Raw genomic sequence first — 20316 nt, 5'->3', positions numbered from 1 at the left:
TGGCCCACCTGGTTTTGGGTTGGATTCACTAGAGGTGCTCCTGTTTCTTGTAAGCTTTACTGTGGGCGCCCAGGGTTTTAACATGGTGGTGCAGATGGATGCGTTTATAATGCCAAACTTGAGGACCCACTGACGGCTAGGCACTCTTTCGTGGTTGGCTGACAAGGCATCAATAAACAGGCGAAAGTTCTCAACTTGTGACCTGAGATTTGGCGATACCCGGAAAAAAAATGTCACAAGTTTTATTTTTTTGTTAGAAAGCTATTTCGTGTTTTAATTATGGCATTTAGCCACATTCTCCATGTATCTGCCACAGTGGCACCTAACATCACCCATTTGGCCCTTTGTCCATGTCAGAGATGTGGTAACATGGATCTGTTTGACAACATTGTCCCTCTCTCTTGGTGATAGGTGGAGGTTCTGTCCTCAGTTCCATTTCCAGTTCCATTCCCATATGGATAACGCTCGCATCGTCTGTCAATCTTATCATTTGCCTGTATAGATTTATCTGGACATCTGATCATGTTGACATTGGAAACAACAAGATGGTGACTTTTCCAGTATATTGTCGTTCATAAACTTCAAGGCCAAAAGCCAGTCAGCTTCATCAAAATTTAGTAACTCAGAGCTAGTTAACTCAGCGATTCGGTGAGACAAGGCCCTTCATTTGATTTAATAGTGATAGATAACAAACATATACTCTATGATTCATATGCTTCAAAACTAGAATACATGCGTCTGAGTTGCATACGGTATTGATCTTCAAAAGCAACGATAGTACATAGGCGAAAATTTGTGAGTCATATATATATTTGTAGTTAATACGGTTACTGAATATGAAAATACATATGTAAAATATGTATTAAATAATTTATTAACAATCATATTAGAACCTTGAACGAGAAAAAAAAAATGAATTGGCTGAATCAGCTCACTCGATATTTACCAAGGATTGCAATGGATCATCAGTTGAGAACTGTTGCACAGATTCAGGTGGGAAGGCTAATATGGACTGAGCAAATACCACGGCCGGCCTGAAAGCCAAAGAACCCAAGAGGACGCAAACTCGAGACGGAGAGAAGGAACATATAAACCAGACAAACCTTGAAACCTAGACATGTCATATTTTATTACACAGCTGCAGTGCAGCCAGTGGAGTTAAGAAGAGCAGAGCTCAGAGACACGACTCTATATTTACATACTCAACCACAGGTCTTAGTTATTACCTACAACGTAGGAACAAACAAGCCCAGGACACTGCCTGTGAATCTGAGCTTAAGATCACAAAAGTTCTTTCTGAGATCGAAAAGCAAAGATTTAAACCCCGTCCAGTTTTTCGTCATCATCTAGTAACCACCTTGAATAAATGCATTTAGACGTTCCAGCTCCTCGCGATACTCACCCACGATGGCTCTAACAACATCACCAATGGAGACCATGCCAACCATGTTCTTCCCATCAATCACAGGGATGTGCCTAATCCTATTATCTGTTAGACAAAAGGACAAATGCTTTATTCATTGTTCGTTAACCGATTAAAGTTAATTGATCAAAGTTGTCAATTAAAACCTACATTTGCAAAGGAAACTGCAAAAGTGAATATTTACCTGTCATCAGCTGCATAGCTCGAAGAACCTTGGTATCAGAGGTAACAGTGATAAGCTTGTTCTGTTCAAATGAAAAATACCATCACCACCCATTCCTGGGACAGTAGTAAAAACAATCTATAGTTGGCAGCGGACAGTGATCTCTAAAATGTTCCTACCTCTTCAGTCATAATGTCTCCAACCTTGGTAGACTTTGATGAGCGACCCTGCACAATGATTTTCCGCAGATAATCTGTTTGGAAGCAAAACAGAGATAAGAAATCAGACAATATGAACGTCAAGGAAAATCCCATTATATATGAGTCTGATGGTTGCTACTTTGTAATGCATAATCATCTTACAAAGCTTAAGAGTGCATGTATTTGAATACTGTATAGAAGAACGTAAGCCCCAGAAAATGCTAATTACTTGTTTCCCTGGGCCATGGTTCGTCGAGTCTTGATATCCATCCAAGCATCTTGAGAAAGTGTCAATTGGAAGAAAGCTAGTATGCAGAAATTTTCAAGATAACCATGCTGTAGGATATTTCTAGAGACTAGATGCATGCACAGTTATAAAGGGTTTAACAGAGAGACAACTAGTGATCTACTTGCCAACCAAATGTGCAGGAAACACTGGTCAGTTAAAGTCAGGCCCTCATATGTAGGAAGATTCCATACATAATTTTAATCTAGTTCAAACTTCAGTAAGGGCTAAAAGTTACAAGATATGGAGCTCATTTTGTGAAGCATGATAGAAGCATTTTTTATGTAAAAATTGCCTCCAAAACTTATACACGTGGAGATTTCACTCCAAGAAGAGCTAACAAACCCAAAGTACTTGGATTTTAACATAGTTTTTACATTTTGAAAGAAAAAAACAAAAGCTCCGGTAACCATTTTAACAAGAATTGTTTTAGTCCTACAAAGTTGTTATGCTTCCACTGGGAGCATTCTTTCCATTATCCTGTTACACACCTCAATAAAAGGTTGACCACAGAAAGAAAATAGCTGGATGATTAGGCCACACTACAAACTGAGAGTGAGCTTCGAATTCCATGGGCACTGCAACTATCCTCCAGCTCCAGAAAGGGGAAAGGTAATTCCCGTAGAGTCAGGCACAAAAAATAAAATAACTCTGAGAGAACAACTTGGTAGTGTCCCAGTCTGCAAGTAAACTCAGGAATTGGTTACAGTGCTCGAGTGTTATCCCTTGCTGTTGGCAGGCATCACTTATCCTTAATTTCTCTTAATTTTATTTCACAGTTCAGAATATTCTAATACTTCTTCCCAGTTAGCTATAATATTATAATATTTGTCTAATGGGAAAAATGGAATATTTCTTCTCTGTGTTGTCTAGGGGGCGGAGACATCCTTATTTTAAGGCTATTCACATGACAAGTTGTTCAAATAACATAACATAGCATGCTGTGTTCACAGCTACACACAACTCCTCTTCCCACCAGGTGGCCCGTGTCAACCATTGGATTCCGTAAAATCCTCTTATCGTTTATGGTTCTTCCTGAGTTTGTTGTTTACGATTTCCTTGTGGTTTTCTCGTCTCATTGGAGGGAGCTTCGATTGTCTACCATTTGGTAACACAAATTTCAGGCGAACACTAAGAAACTAAAGAACCCAGACAACAAATTCAAATCCTAGTCCATGACTAAAAGAGAGAGATGAAAAAAGCAAACCTCTAATTTTGCATAAAATAATCACAACAGTTAAGCTTCGGAACAGATTATCCGAAGGTCGTGATTCCATCAGTTAAAAAAACATTGGAAAATTCGTGGCTCATCAATCTTTTGCCTCTTGGTAGCAGAATATCATAGAATACCAACATAAAGATTTTAAGATCCGTGACGTAGAAAATAATACTAAACCGGTTTATTTCAAAGGACAATTTGAAACCGATAGAAAGTACTGAAACCTCACAAACTGAAAAAAATCAAATCTAGCGTCATACCGAGAGCAATTTACAGTACCTCTCTCGGTGATAATCCCAGCGATCGTGTTCTCCTCTCCTGGTTTCACCACCACCAGAGCTCCTACATTGTTCTGAGTCATCTGCAACAAAACGGATCCCACTGATTTGGTCTGCCCACCAAAAAATAATCAGAAGAACGAACAGCAACGACGTTCAAGGCCGCAACTCGTACCGATTTCACCGCGTCATAGACGGTGTCATCGGTGGTACACCACAGCCACGAGCCATCGGCAACCTTTCCCTTCGCTTTCAGAATATCCGCGATGGTGGTGCTCTCGAACCCCTGCTCCTCCAACCGAGCGGCGGAAGTGAAAGATTTCGGCCGGGAGAGGAGGGTGGGACGCACGGCTGTCTGGACAAGTCGAACATGGTTCAGAATGGCGCTCCTGAAAATGCCTCCGCTGGACTGCATCGCTCTGATCACTCCTTGCATCTTGGATTCTCGTGTTGCCTGAAAAACAGAAAAAAGAAAACCACCCAAAAGATAAGGAAGAAAGCTTAACGAGATCTCCACGAATCTATGTGTGCAAGGAATCATGAACTCAGAAATCCAGACAACTAAACCAACAAAGAGAGATACAGGAATGAGCCAGGATCGCAGGAGAAAAAAAGAAAGCGAGCAAGCGAGAGAGAGAGAGAGAGAGGGAGAGGCTCACTCTATCACAGCTTGCGATCTGTTACAAAGGAACCAAAACCCTCCGCACACGGGCAAGGGAGAGAGGAAGAGAGTGAGTGACTGAGTGGATTGACAAGAAAATAGTTGTATTTATAGCGTAAGGGGAAATGGATGAAAACGAAGGTATTCTTCACATCTAAGCCTGATTTGGTTAGGAATGATGCAGAAATTCTTTCCAAACTATATTATATCCATATATCTGCATTTTTAACGGGGCAGCGGACAAGACAAGATAACTCTTCTACGTTCTTCTCAAAATAATTTATGTTACTTTATTGAGGAAACAATTTGTAGGAAAATTTTAATCTCAAGAACCAATCTTAAATTGTCAATAAAAAACAGAGAGATAAATATTAATAGAAAAGGCAGTTGTATCCATTGGGCATTATAGTGTAATAGTTGGAAGAGAGAGAAATATCAATAGAAAAGCAATTGTATCCATTGTCCATTGTAATAGTTTAAAGAGAGAGAAAAAGATGGATCTAAAACTAAGGTTCCCAACTTATGAGCCACAAGGAAAAAGGGGAGGTAATGTTTATAAAAGGAACTCAAGCAGTTGGCACAATTGAGGACGGCTGGTCATTGCTACAAGTCTCAAATCGGCTAACAGCCAAAGCAGTTTAAGGCTTTTGCTTTTTTATTTTTGGTTGGTGAAGTGAGTATGACGCAAATCCCACCATCTCTCAGAAGTTTCGGATGTTTCAGGGTAATTCACTATACTTCAACTTAGGTATCAATGATTCTCTAAAATATAAAGATTTTAACAACACAAGAGTTCGAAGCAGAATCTGATTGTCTATCTGATTGTCTATCAACTCGCGTCCCCTTTGTTGTGCCAACCTTTTGGAGATAAAAAAACTTTCATGTCATTGCTTCATGACATTAATGAGGCGAACATGAATATGCATTAAAAAGTATTTTATAAAAAAACCAACAAAATTTTGAAAGCAGAAACAAAATGGCAGCGATAGAGACAAAAAAAAGGAAGCATCATTTGAATTGGAAATGAAAATGTATAACTCTTTTTTTCCTAATAAGATATACTTGGAACATTTAAGATTAACGGGGAGCCAAAAAAATTAAACTAATTTTAGGTAGCACTGACCCTCAATATTAAACGACATTCAACCACCCAAAGCAATATGTGACACAAAAATTTTTGCCCAAAATAGTTTCTATCTTAGGTGCCTTGGATTTCATTATTTGGATAACTGTTCTAAAAATCAACCGTTGAACTGGTGTCAAACAAATTCAATTTGTTGGCTTATAACATCATATGTTATTCAGTCTTTTAATATTTTTAGATTTTATATATATATATATATATATATATATATATATATATATATATATATACAAAATAGGCTTTGAAGTAAAACCTAAAGACTAGATCCTTATGCTTTAATCTTCGATTCAATTGTTGCACTTATCACTATTTGCAGCTCAAAGAAATAATACATGACAACGATTTCAAAATTCAAATCCCTTGTTGCTTATATGTATTATACTTCAACAGTATCATTGAACTGACCAATTCATTGAATTTGGGAGATTCAAGATTCTGATTATTTGACGACATGGTTTCAATCCAGAGCGCACAGTGGGGATGGAGAGAGATGATGATAATTATGGAGTCACTGACACGTCCCTTTCCGTCACAGTTGCTCGTCCTGCTTCGACATCACCCACTACCAATTATTCAACATTCACATTAAAAACAAGGAGGGTGAAATTGCCCAACTGATAATATTCCCCGGCCCATACTGCCCTCGGTGCCCTTCCTACCTGTTTTTCCGTGCCTTGCCATCTGAGCCGTTGGATTGTCCACGCGTTCGGTTCCACGCCGCCTAGAACAGGAACGTTGACTGACGCCGTCGATTTCGAGAGATCTGACTGTCTTTATTAGTGCACGAATGAAAATAGGATTGCTTCCTGTTCAGGAGATCCCCGTGATGCTGCGTTTGTCAATTTCTAGTTACAGTCCGTGTGCCGGAACCGTCCAAATTGTATTAGGTGTATGAATTTGTTTATATTTGGAGAGTGATTGGTAGGTTCCAGACCACTAGATTCAAAACAAAAACTTATCTTTTTTTATGTAATCTAATCTTATAGATATGATCAAACATATGTTAAGTATTTTTGCATGTTATTGTACTTTTATAATAAGAAAAATTAAACTATTTACATAACATCAAAATTTTGACGGCGAAGAAATCGTCGTTTTTCACAAAGAAACTTGAACTAAAACATGTTTTATGTCAAATTAGTTTTTATAAATGTACTATGATGTTTGTATTTTGTATTTTTAAACAAAACTTTAAAGGGTATTGTTCTTATCTTTGGTTTAGTTGTTTGAGATCTACCAATTATATATATATATATATTGGTATAAACTAGACCAATAGGTCAGAGACAAAAACCAGACCCTTTAAAGTGTTTTTTTAAATCTGACCATACCAATATGATTTTAATGATACTTTGATGAAAATATATATTAAGTTGATATGTTTTTTAGGTTTTAATTGTGTTTTTATAGTAAGAAAAAATGAATGGCTCTCAATTCCATCAACATCTTTTTTTATAAAACAACTTGATTCAAAACATGTTTTATATCAAAATAATTTTTGCAAATACATTAGGATGTTTATATTTTATTTAAAATAAAATTTTTAGAAAAAAATTAAAGGGTCTGGTTTTTATTCATAGTTTTTACCATTTTTTCTCTCTTTTTTCTCCGTCTCTCTCTTTCTCAATTTTAACCATAAAATCTAAATATGATCGGAAGTTTTTTTTTTTTTTTTTTTTATCAGACTTCAGTTTTAGTGCCAGAAGTAAAAAACAAAAAACGGTATTTAAGTTAGAATTGTGATATTGAAAGTACATATTTCCACGTTTTCCAAGCATGTTATGGATGCAACTTATTTTTAGCTGTTAGCAAAAGTATGGCTTGCAGAAAAATAAGAAAAGTGAGGTAGGTATTATGGAAAAGAAAGCCAACAGATGAGCAAGATATTATGCACTCTTTTAAGCACTTTTTTAGGTAAATCTTTTACCCTGCCTTTTAGAGGCTTTACCTGTAAAATGGGGCAAATGGTTAAGTTTATTGTCTGGCTTTGGAACTAAAATTCAGACTTTTTTATAAAATATATAGCAAGTTCATATTGAGTTAGTAATAAGATATTATTCTCTTTCTTTTTTCTGCCCGAAGAAAGGCTCTTTCTCCCTACTTTTGGGTTTATTGCCGCTTCGAGACACGTAGTATACCTTAAACCATAGTGTCACACTACCATTTTTTTCAATATAAAATAGGAATACCTACATGAATCAAACTAATGACCAACTCTCATTGACCTATCTGCTCCACCAGCTAAAGTATGCTCCTCTAGTAAATAGTATTCTTTTTTTCTTGACCCTATAATATAGGGTATTGGGAAACTCATACCATTGAGGTCTATGTATATTGTAGATGAGATTCCTTAATCTGCTGGTGATTGTGGGTAGAGGTGAACACGAGTTGAGTCGAGGCCAAGTTCAGTCAGCTCAAGCTCGGCTTGACTAATGAAACCTATAGAATAGCTCAACGGAAGTAGCTCGACTCGGCAGTTACGTGTTGAGCTCGGGCTCAACTCGATTACAGTTCGACAAACTTGTTTGAATAGAATTGATATTCATCGATACATGAAGTTTGAGCTCGAGAATAGCTCGACAGAAGTAGTTCGAGTTCGACTCGCCAGTTACATGTTGTGCTCGGGCTCGACTCGATTAAGGCTCGACAAACTCGTTTGAATAGAATTGATATTCATCGGCACATGTTGAGCTCGAGCTTGACTCGATTAAGGCTCGACAAACTCGTAAATTTGTTTGAAATATATCGACTTGATTAAAGCTCGACAAACTTGTAAATTTGTTTGAATATATCGACTTGATTAAGGCTTGAGCTCAACTCGGTAGTTACGTGTTGAGCTCGAACTCAACTTGATTGTTTGAACAAGTTGACTCATGAACTCGATCTCGACTCGTTAAATATATGACTCGGCTCCAACTCGTTCAAAAGCCGAGCTTTAACGAGCCGAGACCGACTCGTTGTTTACCCCTAACTGTGGGAGCAATAATCGTCATAAGTTACATGAGTGGGGCCATTATTTTCCTTGTTGAGAAGATTTGATGGGCTGTGCATTTTGGTGCGTCCCAATTGGTACGCTACGATCCTATCAGCAACCCAAACTGGATCCATTTAGTTGGATCTAATAAAAAATGAAGCCCAATTCTAGTTGGACACCGACTCGGTACATGGTCTAAGTAAATGAATTCAAAATCGCATCTCAGATATGAACAGGATCCTACTTGCATTGAATCCTGAGTAAAGCGATGAATTATGGATCCGAACCAAGTCGGAACCGTTTGGATACCTACTTGTATTGTATGTCTTAGCAAATTTTTTGTGCCAAGGACCTTCCATCTCTGAGATGGACGGCGGCTATTGGCCTGCTTGTTACATTCAATCTTGGAAAAATGAAGAAAACAAAGTGGACGGGCGACGTTAGGTAGAAGGTGGCTGTCCAGTTGCATTTTTATTCTTATATCACTTTAACGTTGCTCCCATGGGCCCTCAACTTTAAAGCTAATGAAAAATTTACCAAAAAAAAAAAAGCGCATAAACATTTTCCAATAATAATGAACACATTTTACTTTTGGATATTGTTAAAACACACCTAACTTTTGTACTATTAGTGGAAAACGCTCTCTTTACATTAATAATCTTAATTATTGGATGAACAAGAAGAATATTTTATCATGAAAGCTGAAACCACTAATAGAGCCAGAAATTGTGGCTGGTGGGGTACTAGTTCAATAATCTTAATGTTTTATAAGACGCACATATATACATATAAACAATCGAAGATACGAAAGTATTAACATAAAAACAAGTAAAGTTTGTGAAGAGACATCATGTGGGTCCGCCACTAGCCTAAACCAATAGGGGTTGGGTTTCAATTTATGTGTAATTAAGAGAGCTTTTGATTGCCATAGGGCACATGGAATGGAACCGCGTGTCCTGTTTAATCGATTTTTTTATCAAACACTGTCCGCAATACGGGATGGACATGAAGGACGATTGGTCAAGGAGTATAAATTGTCCTCTTTTCCATACTTTCCCGAACTATCCTTCAAAACAGCGTGGAACAGAACAAGCAGGCCTCCTGCCCTCGTGTTGCCCTCACCCTTTCTCTTTCTCTCATTCTCCTTTGTCTACATCTTCGCCTCAGAACTGTTGTCGCCATCCTCGAGCTGCCCTTACCTTTCTCTCTCTCTCTCCTTCTCCTCCATCTCCGCTCCCGACCCCCTTCTCTTTTGTGGGGATAGGACAATAGTGTGAGTGTGATGAATAGGACATTATGTCTGTCATGTCCCAATAGACAGCAATCAAACGACTTCTAAGTGTTTTTAGCTTAGTTCACTGTTCAATTCCACTCGTGTATGAGCAGCAAAGTGAGAATCATTGATGGAGTAAAAGTAAAATTTATATTTACAAACCTGGTTTTGACATACATAAAACTATATATACGATGCATTACTTTTGGTAGAAAAAAAACATTTTTCATAAAAAACTTCATTATGACGTGCTTTCCATTAAAGTGGTCTTTAATTATAAATGCATTACATATTTTGTTTAAAATATTTGCAAAGATTTAAGGAGTTTGATTTTTGTCCCCGCCCTAGTGATGTGCCATGGGAGAGGGAGACCAAGAGAAACAGAGGATAATGGAGGCTGTACTACACCTCGATGGTTGGGTTCAGGTCTGGGCCTTAGGCATGGGCCAGCACAGGCAGGCTGGCCCATCTCGAGACCTGGATGGTTGGACCCGAATCATAGGCACAGGCCGGCCTGGCCCACCCAATGTCTTGCCTAGTAATATATAAACTCAATAATCAAATTGTCAACAAAATCTAGTTAACACGTACATAGACCTTTCAAGGGTAAGGGTGGGCATCTGGCCCGCCCGATGTTTGAAACTCGGCCCGAACTTGGTCTAGTTATTATAAAAATATTTTTTAAAATATAAGTTTTTTTAATATAAAATATATATCATTAATAATAATAAAATTTTTGTAAAAGTTATCGAATCGAAACCCCGTTTGGTTGATCCGGGCCTACCTATTGGGCCTGGGCCCGTGGTATCTGCCCGGCCTAGCGCCCAACCTTACTCATGGGTGACCTCACCATGCTATGACCCTGGGACAATTGCTAATAAAGTGATGAGATACTATCTTGAAATTGAGAATGTTTTGGCTGATAATGAAAAATTAAAGGTGTAGCTACATTTCTCATGGCGACATAATAACGTAATGGTAATGGTGATGAAAACAACATTGTCACGTATAAAAGGAAGCTGCCATAATTGAAACATTCAACCATTTCAAAGGTAGAACCCACAACTACTTCACTCCCAAGATTAATAGCACCATAAACAGATGTTAACCTAATTTAACAATTTGGTGGATGCATGTCAGTGGCGGAGCTATATTTTTTTTAGTTCGTGAGCAGTTGCATTGACAATACAAGTTTGGTGTGGGCACAGGATACAATTTTTTAGTCATGGCAATGTGATCTTGAGATATTGTAATGAGATTTTGATGTGCTGGTGTGGGCAATCCTTGAGATATTGTAATGAGGTTTTGATCGGCTCGTGTGGGCTACTGCCTACACCAGCAAGGGCGAAGGATGAAATTTTTTATGAGGAGAGCCGAATTAAAGTTTTTAAATTTTGACACCGACCGAAATATCATTTTTCAAAATTTTTATAAAAGATAAGTAATTTCTAACATTTACATGTAATTTTAAAAAAAAATTAGGTGGGGCCACGGCCTGCCACTCATGCATATGCAACATGTTGATGCTGTCTGGGTGACTGTGGATGATGATCTCCTTGAAGTAGTAGCACATTTTTCAAATCAGGCAAGGTAGTCAAGAATTTCGCCCATTTCCCTATGCAACTTCTTGTATAAACTGATACTAAAGTGGTTGTGAGTAGAATGAGGGCTGTGGTTGCCAGAGTAGAAGCATGACTAGTGGCAGAGCTAAAAATTTCTGGTTACAATTTACTGTTATTATAAATTTCAAATTTTTAAGGAGCAGTCATATGTAAAAAGTTGAAAATTAATGAAGTTTTTTATATGTAAATAGAATAATTTTGAGAGTTGGTGTTGGCAATTGCCCACAGCAGCGATAACGTGGCTCCGCCACTGGGCAAGACCAAAGGGGGTTCATCCCTAATCGCCTGATTCAGGGTCAGATTTTACTAGTGCAGGAGGAGATGAATAGTCTTTATTGGAGTAATGACCAGGTGGTTTTATTGAAATTGGATAGTAGCAAGTGAAGCTGGACTAGAATACCCCCTGTTTAGGGGGTGTTTTTTGGGATTTTAGTTTTTTAGGGGGTGTTTGATGTAACCACACTCATAAAATTTTAGAATTAAAATGTTCATTTTTTAGAAGTTGGAATTATTAAACAAATATGGTATTTTGTTTCTATAATTATGAAACTAAAACCTAGAATTTTTATTTCATTCCAATCTGTTCTGATTCTGAAATTTTCATTCTTGAATCAAAAACTCAAACCATCAAACGCCCCTTAGAAAGATAGTCAATACGACAGTAGTCGCTGACCTTGCATGCCCTAGCCACATATCAAGGAAATTCATCTTCTACTATCAATTTGTACAAAACCAGCATAAGTAGGGATGTCAACGGATCAGATTCGCATCGGATATACTCTTAATCATGTATGTTTTTTTTGGATATTCACATATTTGGAGTTGAATACGAATAAAGAAAAGTCATATTCGAATCCAAATTTGAAATCCGAATTTGATCCAAATTTTGAAACAGTTTTTTTTTGCCAATTTTCAAAATGTAATAGCATTAGCTATAGAATATTTGTTTAAAAATGAATCCGATTCGATTCCATATCTGAATCCAATCGGATATGTCTGAATATCCAAATCCAATTTCGAATCTTGGATGTCATTTATTGAATCCAAATTCGATCAATTTCTTAATATTAAGTTTTTTTTCATATCTGATTTGTTCGGATCGGTTCGGCCATATATTTGATTCAAATAAGATATATCGACATCCCTAATGAAAAGACAACGTTGGATAAGACATTCTTAAGGTGGAGCTAACATGGAGCCAGCATGGCCATGGCCCTCTTCCAATTTTGAAGAATTGAAATTCACTCACTAAAAATTTTCAAAAATGTAAATTGGGCATAAAATGAACAATTTTGTGTAGAGATCATTTCTGCAAATTAAAGTAGGTGGATGACTGGAGAAGTAAGTGGATCTTTAGGCATAAAATGAACCTTATAAGCCTTCTAAAAGAGATATGGTGGAGTATGTGGAATGCAATAGGCACATCCCTTGCTCTAGACTGCCCTTTCCCTAAAGAGGTGAGAATGAATACAGTGGGCACATTGGTAGTTCGTTGATTCTGCCACTTTTTTTTCTTTCTTTCTATAATCTTCTGCTTGATTTATGTTTGTTTATTGCAATATTATAAGATGACTAAGTGGACGAATGTGATGTATGAGGGAGCTGTCACACGGTTTAAGCTTTGAGGAAGAATCTCTAACATGGTAGAAGAAGTTTATCTTTTATTTCAAATGGCTAAAAAAGCAGCCAACTATCAGAAAAAGGAAAAGTCGACACTGTTTTTAGTTGAGGTATTAGAGAAACTATATAAATATGGTCCTAACTGGACCATGACATGAAATTATGATGCCCAAGAGGGCTACCATTATAGGTTGTTTCCCAATAATTCAACTGTATAAATGTACTTAAAGTATTCAAAATTGAAAACTCTTGAAAATCTGGTCTGTAATTTAGATGTCATGATCCAACAAATATTATATGATTGCTGTTTTTTTTTTCTGATTTCAATTCACATATCATTGCAATTCTCATTCAACATTTTGAAGATAGTTGTCCCATATAATTCATCAAAAACAATTTTAGATGTTTAGAAAAACTAAATGTACCATTTGCGACGGTGTTTATCATCATAAAATCTAAAAAACCCCATTAAATGAGTGTACATTTTTTAGCCTCTCACAGTACATTGGGTGGTATTGTCTAATCATGTTTGTTGGATACAATGCATGTGATGGCTGAGATTGGACAGAATTCAAAATAGCCTGGAATTTCAGCTTTTATATATATATATATATATATAGAGAGAGAGAGAGAGAGAAGAAAGAAGGTAAAAACTTTACCAATTGGGTAAGAGACAAAGACAAGACCTATTTAAGATAATTATTAAAATATTAATTTTAAAATGTAACCTTGTAGATATAAGCTTAAGAGTGATTTGATGAGAAAAATATCTCAATTTAATTGTTTTCTTACTTAAAATAATGATTTTTTAATAGCAAAAAAATGAACAGCTCTTATAACATCAAAATTTTGATGTACAAAATCAACTTTTTTTTTTGTTTGTTTTACAAAAATGACTTGAACTAAAGCATGATTTAAATGAAATTAATGTTTATGAACACGTTATAAGGTTCATATTTTGTTTAAAACAGTTTTTTAACATTAATTTTAAAAGTATGGTTTTTTCCCCTTACCCAAGTGGCATGGTACCTACCAATCACTCACCCTCTCTCTCTCTTTGTATATTTATATATATATATATATATATATATATATATATATAGAGAGAGAGAGAGAGAGAGAGAGAGAGAGAGAGAGAGCGCAGATTGATTTTAATGTGGACAGGATTAGCCGAAATTTAGAACGTTTGATTATAATGCAGATTGTAAAGCCCGCCGATTTAATCCTCGTAATGCAACGGCTGACTTATATTATACGTTAGTTAGTCACGTTAGTTAGATTTACATCCCTGAGAGCTTCGTCTTTCATGAACCTATATATTAAATGTTGTGCACTCTGATGATTATACATGTATAATTACTTCTCCTTCATTATTAATAAGGTTCGCTTAAACGATCTGAATATCAGTTAGTTTATGTCACATTTTACACTTTAGAAATTTGCCTAAGAGACCGTTTGATAGCATAAATATTGTGTGAGTATTAAATGAATCTGCTTAAAAAAAAATACGAATAAAAAAATTGCTTAAAAAATTATGAATAAAAAATTACGAAAGATTCATGGATCTTCGGGTAATTGGAACACTCACAAAGTGTTTTTACCGCTAAACAACCCCTAAAACCAGACCCACAAAGTGCTTTTACTGCCAAACAACCCCTAAGACCAGACCCGGATTACTGATAGACTTAATCTTAACACCCACATGATGATATTTCTGGAACTTGTTTAACAGATATAAAACTTGCACTTGCGTTGAACTTGAATTTCTATCCAAGCTGGCTCAGCTTGTATGCTACTTCACTCTTCACAACAAGCTGAGCTTGCACTTACCACACAGAACATATACTTGGTGTGTGAGAAGTACCTAAAAACTAGTGAGGTTGCAACCTCATTTCCCAATTAATCGTCATATTTTGGTAGTTTGCAAATTCCTTGTAGCTTAAAAAACGAGTCAATGACGATCGAATTGATCAATCAAGATAGCCCTTAAGGTGCTATAAAGTTTCCAATACCTAACATGTTCATGCTTATTAAATAAATTGTTCTACTTCATTCATTTCTCATGTAGAATGATTTTTAAATTCGTCTTTGCATATTTATTGGGTTTTAAAAATATGGTCAAACCAATCGATTTCAATAAATAAAAAGGCGGTTCGAATTGAAGGCATGTTGATGGCATAGGGTCGTTAGTTGGATTGGCTAGTTGGTAAAAGTACGGTCATCAGTTTGTTTGATTCTTATGGTATTATTATTTTAAATTAGTAGGTGTCCTGTAGTCACAACTCCTGTCAGATATTTGAGTATGGACCCAAGTTCATTTGGGTTGGAATTGAAACAAGTGTATTAAATTAGACCCGCTGTGGATTTGAATTAGAAAAAACATGTGGCCGGATCAAACACATGTAAAATTGGATCCTTTGAAGCCAAAAGAGTTAGAATCCAAGATCCAAAAGCGAGCTATCTTGGATCCTTGCTAATGGAAGCTCTATCGGATCCATTTCCAACAGCCTGAATCTTGGATCTGATTTCACATGTGACAAGGTCCAGTCGCTATCTGATCCTCTGTATTTTATTTGATGGATCCGGGGTTGGATTGGCGATGGTGCCCAAAGTTCGGATCTAAGAAAATCCGGACCCCCGCCTCTGGCTTCGAGCCTTCGGTGCCCTGAAGAACGGGTTGAGATCTCTCAAGCACCAACCCGACCCGCAATTCGCAGATAAGTCGGCGGAGGGGGATTGGCGCCATCTTCTGCGGCGAAACGCACCGTTTAACGTCGACAATTACAAAATCATTTTGCATTTCTCAGACTTCTTCCAACAATTTAACGTTAGTTTTGCCCTTTTCCTTATTCTCCGTCGAAACCCTAGACCGGCGGGGGCCTTCGGCTTCAAGATCGGGAGCTATAGCGTTTCCCTCCGGTTCAACTCCGACAATGCACCGGGTTCTTAGGTGCCTGACAGCGAGACAAGGTTTCCCCATTGCCGGAGCGGCGGCGGGAGCCGGCATTCCCCCACCTGTGGAGGCCCTGGTCGGGATTTCTCAAGGTCGAGTTCGTCCAGGACTCGTGGTTTCTGGTGGTCATAGAACCTATTTCGATGAGACGAATGCAGCCCGTCTGCGTTTCTCGACTCCCCTCCAGCGGGTTCCGGCGGCGAAGCTGTTTGAAAGGGGTGGTTATTTGCGGAGTGTCACGGGGTTTTTGGGGGAATCTCAGCCAAACCGTTACAGTCGTCTTAATGAATCAGTAAGTTTGGTGCTTAGTGCTCTCATGTTCTATAATTGAATTTGTGGCAGTGCATTTTTTATCCGTGTCGTAATGGGTAGTTCGTTGCCTGAAAGTCATGTTGTTAGCTGCGCGCATAAGAGTATCCTCATTTGGCGGAGATGGCCTTTCTACCATCTCTTGACTGTTTGAACCAATACATACTTATGAATAATTTTTCTTTTCTTTTCTTTTCTTTTCTTTTCTTTTATCATACATGATCGGAAGTAGTATCGAATTTATTCTGGAAGTAGCAGAAGCTCAAGGATGGAGAATTCCGCATAATCTTAGGAATGATATTTTGATCTTGAAGTTACGTTTATAATTCAGGTGTAGTCCAGTCTAATTGTTCTGAAAAAAAAAACACTGATTGCCATCCAATTCCAATCGTTCGACCTAACTCGCAGGTACTAGATCTCCTTTAGCTGTTGAATCCAAAACTGCACTTTTGACTCTTATTTTAATCTTTTTACCAGGCTTGATCTTACTTCCTTTTGTCTGTGTGTTGGGGTTGGGGAGGACGAGGGCGGTTCTCCTTTCGTCACCAATTTGGGACCGTATTAAGGACGTTCCAGACAATGATATGGAGCAGTAGGGCTCATATCTTGGTGATTCCATCCCCCTTCCTCCCAACACGTCAGACACACAACACATTGACACACAAACACACACACACACACACACACACACACACAGTAGAATTTTATACTGCTGTGACCATCAATCTTAGCTAAAAACACTATGAACTGAATTGCAAACCATTGTTAATACTCATGTAACAGTTGTTTTTGAGTGATAGATTTTTAATTTTTAGCCATCGGCCAGCCAACGTCTGACACATGACAGCTGATCATATCCCTAAAGTTAATGTAAAGAAGAGAACTCAGTGACTGATATATATATATATATATATATATATATATATATATATATATATATATATATATATATAAATTGAGATCAGCCACAGAGCCACTGGCAGATGATGTTGGATGACTAAATATTCAAAAGCTGTGGCTAAATGCAATATAAACTGTCGCTAAAAAGTAAAAACACCATAAACCGTTGCTAGTGCTTCTATTGCATGGTATCTTTAGCTTTTTAAATATTTTGTTATAGGCAATATCCGACACTCCGGCTGATATATATATATACATATATATATATATATATATATATATATATATATATATATGTATGTATATATATACATATATATGTATATATATATATATATTGTATAAGATTTTATAAATATATATTGTATAAGATTTTATAAACACTAGCAAAATATCTCATTGTCTTCTTTACATTAACCATAGGGATATGATCTTTATGTTTGAAACCTTGCAGCATATGTTCTTTTGGCGTGTAGATCTTATTTTATAAGGATTTGAATAAAGGTTCAAACCTTTTTGACTTATAAAATCTTATCCGTATGTCAAAAAAAGAACAATAAAATGTGACATCATTTATTCTTTGGTTTTCCAGGTACAAAGATATCCATATGGTTAGCTTTGGTAATGAGTATGCTTAGAAAGTTAGAATGATAGTTCTTAACTAGAACATAATGCATACAAAATATATTTATACACCCAGGTATGCATTGATACACATGCACATCCTATTTTCTGTCCCCAACTCCTCGTTGGCAGAAAGCACTGGCAAAGTTTCAAACATGCTGGAAGTATACTGCTTTTGAATTAGCATACTCACCTCATTCTCTCTCTCTCTCCTCAGTGTGTGTGCGTTTGTGTGTCTCTGGGAGAGAGAGAGAGAGAGAGAGAGAGAGAGAGAGAGAGAGAATTTATTGTCATTATGCTATTTCTTGTTTTTAATTTTTTTTACACAAGATATTCTAGAGTTCTGTGTTTTGTAGGGGGAGGGAGTACTTGTTTTCATTGAAAGGAGCGAGTGTTGTCATCATTGCTGTTCATTTTTTTTGTTTTTCGTGGGGGATATTCTTGGCTTCTGTGTTTGCAGACAGAGAGAGTACTTATTGTCATCATTGCTATCTTTTGTCCTCAATTTTTATAATTAATATTCTGGACTTCTTGTTCATATTTCTTTCTTTCCTTTTCTTTTTTCTTTTCTTTTAGTTTGTGAGGGCTTCTCTTTCTTTTTGGAGCAGAATTTCCTGCATAGGAGGAATGCATTATTTTCAAGCTCCAGCAACAATGGGGCTGTTCAAAAGCAGCTTTCCAGGACTGAGAGTCATAGTCAGCTTGATAAGCAGAAGCAAGAGTCAAGTAAAGATCAAGTTGCAGATATACAAATATTAAAAACACTTGCAAAATATTTATGGTTGAAAGATAATGTTGAGTTCCAGATGCGTGTGCTGTTAGCCGTGAGTCTTTTGATAGGAGCAAAGGTAAGCTGTATGATGTCAATTGTGGTATTCACATGTTTTTCATTCCAAGTCTTAACACATTTTTGTTGACTCTCCGACATGTTAGACACAAAATTGTTCAGTTGTTGCTCTAATATATTTATTAAAACATTTTATACTTTTCAGGTTTCTCTCTTTTGTTTCTTCAGTCTTTTTTGGTGGGTGGGGAGAAGATATCTGTTACATTGAAAAATTTTGGACTATTGTTGTGGGTTGTAAGGTGTTTGGATGACAATGCCTTTGCTGTCTAAATTTTGAATTTAAAAGTTCAAATGTTCAACGACCTACTAGCTGGAAAATGGCTGTGTTCAGTTGCCCCGATGGACAATAATACTGTCCATCCTTTTTCTGGTTGAACACACCTAGTACTTGCCAAATATGAAAAAAGGGAAACCAAAAAGGACCACCTAGTCTTTACCAGCTATTGGTCAGAAAATGGCTTGGTAGCATAGCCACCGCAGGGGCATGCTTGTTCAGCAATGCTTGTCTGACAGTCTTCTGGCTGGAAATGTCCAAATGACAATATAATCCAGAATAAAAAGAAAAGAAAGATGAGAATTTTTGGGCTAGCTATTGACCCGAAAATGGCTGGTTGAAGCCCCAGATAGCAAGGTGTTCGTTCAGTTATTGTCTAGCTTGTAGAAAATGGTCAAGTATAAAAACTTACCCTCTTGGCCTTGATGATTGATGATATGCCATTGAATAAAAAAGTACATCATTGCTGATGCTTACATTCTCTTGAATTTCAGGTTCTGAATGTTCAAGTTCCTTTTCTATTTAAACTTGCAGTAGATTGGCTATCTGCAACAGCTGGATCTAGTGCCAGTATTTCTGCGTTGGCAGCTTCTAACCCGGTATTCTTGGCACTTTTTGTGAGCCCCGCAGCAGTTCTAGCAGGATATGGGATTGCACGGACTGGAGCCTCAGCCTGTACTGGTAACATTATTGCTGTATCTGCAGTGACTAGGTCAATATGAAATATTTGGGAACTCTCTGGATTGTTTCCTTGAGTTCAAAGCCTATATAGTAGCTTGCAATATGTGCTAGTGAAACATTATAAGGAATAAAGTATAATTTTCTTGTACTATGAGTAAAGAGTAAAATGAGACTGAGCAACCTTGCGGGAACTGGTGAGGAATGAGAACATAATCTCATAATACAATTTTAGAAGTTTGGAACTTCCAACCTTCAGGGCGCTATCCAATTTAAACTGCTGCATGAGGCTAAGGCCTAAGGATGCAGAGTGCAGAACTTGCATATACCGTAAAGTGCTTGGGTATTGACCATTATCTGTGTGTTTGTGTGTGTGTTTCTTTGTGCATGTCTCTCTGCAGGACAGATGTGGCCTCTTGTTTCCTAAGGAGACACAAACACATGCAAAAATGAAAATATAAGCACAAACACATATAGATTAGTTAGAGATCTGCTTGCCTAATCTCCCTGTTTGAAGGTAAGCTGATAATAAGTTGGTTTTCCCCTAATAGGAAAATATCTAATCTTTGAACCTTAAAATATGCCTCCTATATGTATTTTCCAAGTATTTTTCCAGATATTGTAGTTAAGACAAATTAAGAAGAGCATGTGAGTGTTTCCTAGAACTGGACATTAATAGAATGCATTTCATAGTACTGGACATTAATAGATGAATTTAATAATTGATATCAAGCATCATTTGCATAATGAATGCATGCCAGGATTTTTAGCGAGATAGTTTTTTATGTGAACTGCTGACAGCCCACAATATATCCATGAGCTTAATGGGAGGTCTGTGGGACTGCTGATAAAACTACACCTGATATGA

General features: G+C 37.1%; 2 protein-coding genes across 2 annotated transcripts in view; one reads left to right on the top strand and one right to left on the bottom strand.

Moving 5' to 3' along the window:
- Positions 1–1100: 1100 nt before the first annotated feature.
- Positions 1101–4395, bottom strand: LOC116253828 (CBS domain-containing protein CBSX3, mitochondrial-like). Its single transcript, XM_031628780.2, has 6 exons — positions 4229–4395; positions 3745–4023; positions 3571–3652; positions 1766–1839; positions 1608–1668; positions 1101–1489 (listed from the first exon to the last, which is right to left on the bottom strand). The coding sequence occupies exons 2-6, from the start codon at positions 4003–4005 to the stop codon at positions 1347–1349; spliced, it is 621 nt and encodes a 206-aa protein (XP_031484640.1). The 5' UTR covers positions 4006–4023; positions 4229–4395; the 3' UTR covers positions 1101–1346.
- Positions 4396–15629: 11234 nt separating this feature from the next.
- Positions 15630–20316, top strand: part of LOC116254536 (ABC transporter B family member 25, mitochondrial-like) — a 49075-nt gene continuing 44388 nt past the window's right edge. Inside the window, 3 exon segments of the mRNA XM_031629983.2 lie at positions 15630–16108; positions 18258–18497; positions 19265–19451. Of these exon segments, the coding sequence (XP_031485843.1) occupies positions 15797–16108; positions 18258–18497; positions 19265–19451 (739 nt within the window). The 5' untranslated portion in view covers positions 15630–15796.

This window comes from Nymphaea colorata, chromosome 5 (genome assembly GCF_008831285.2).
Source record: "Nymphaea colorata isolate Beijing-Zhang1983 chromosome 5, ASM883128v2, whole genome shotgun sequence".
Taxonomy (NCBI): domain Eukaryota; kingdom Viridiplantae; phylum Streptophyta; class Magnoliopsida; order Nymphaeales; family Nymphaeaceae; genus Nymphaea; species Nymphaea colorata.
This window is presented reverse-complemented; position numbering and strand designations above follow the sequence as displayed.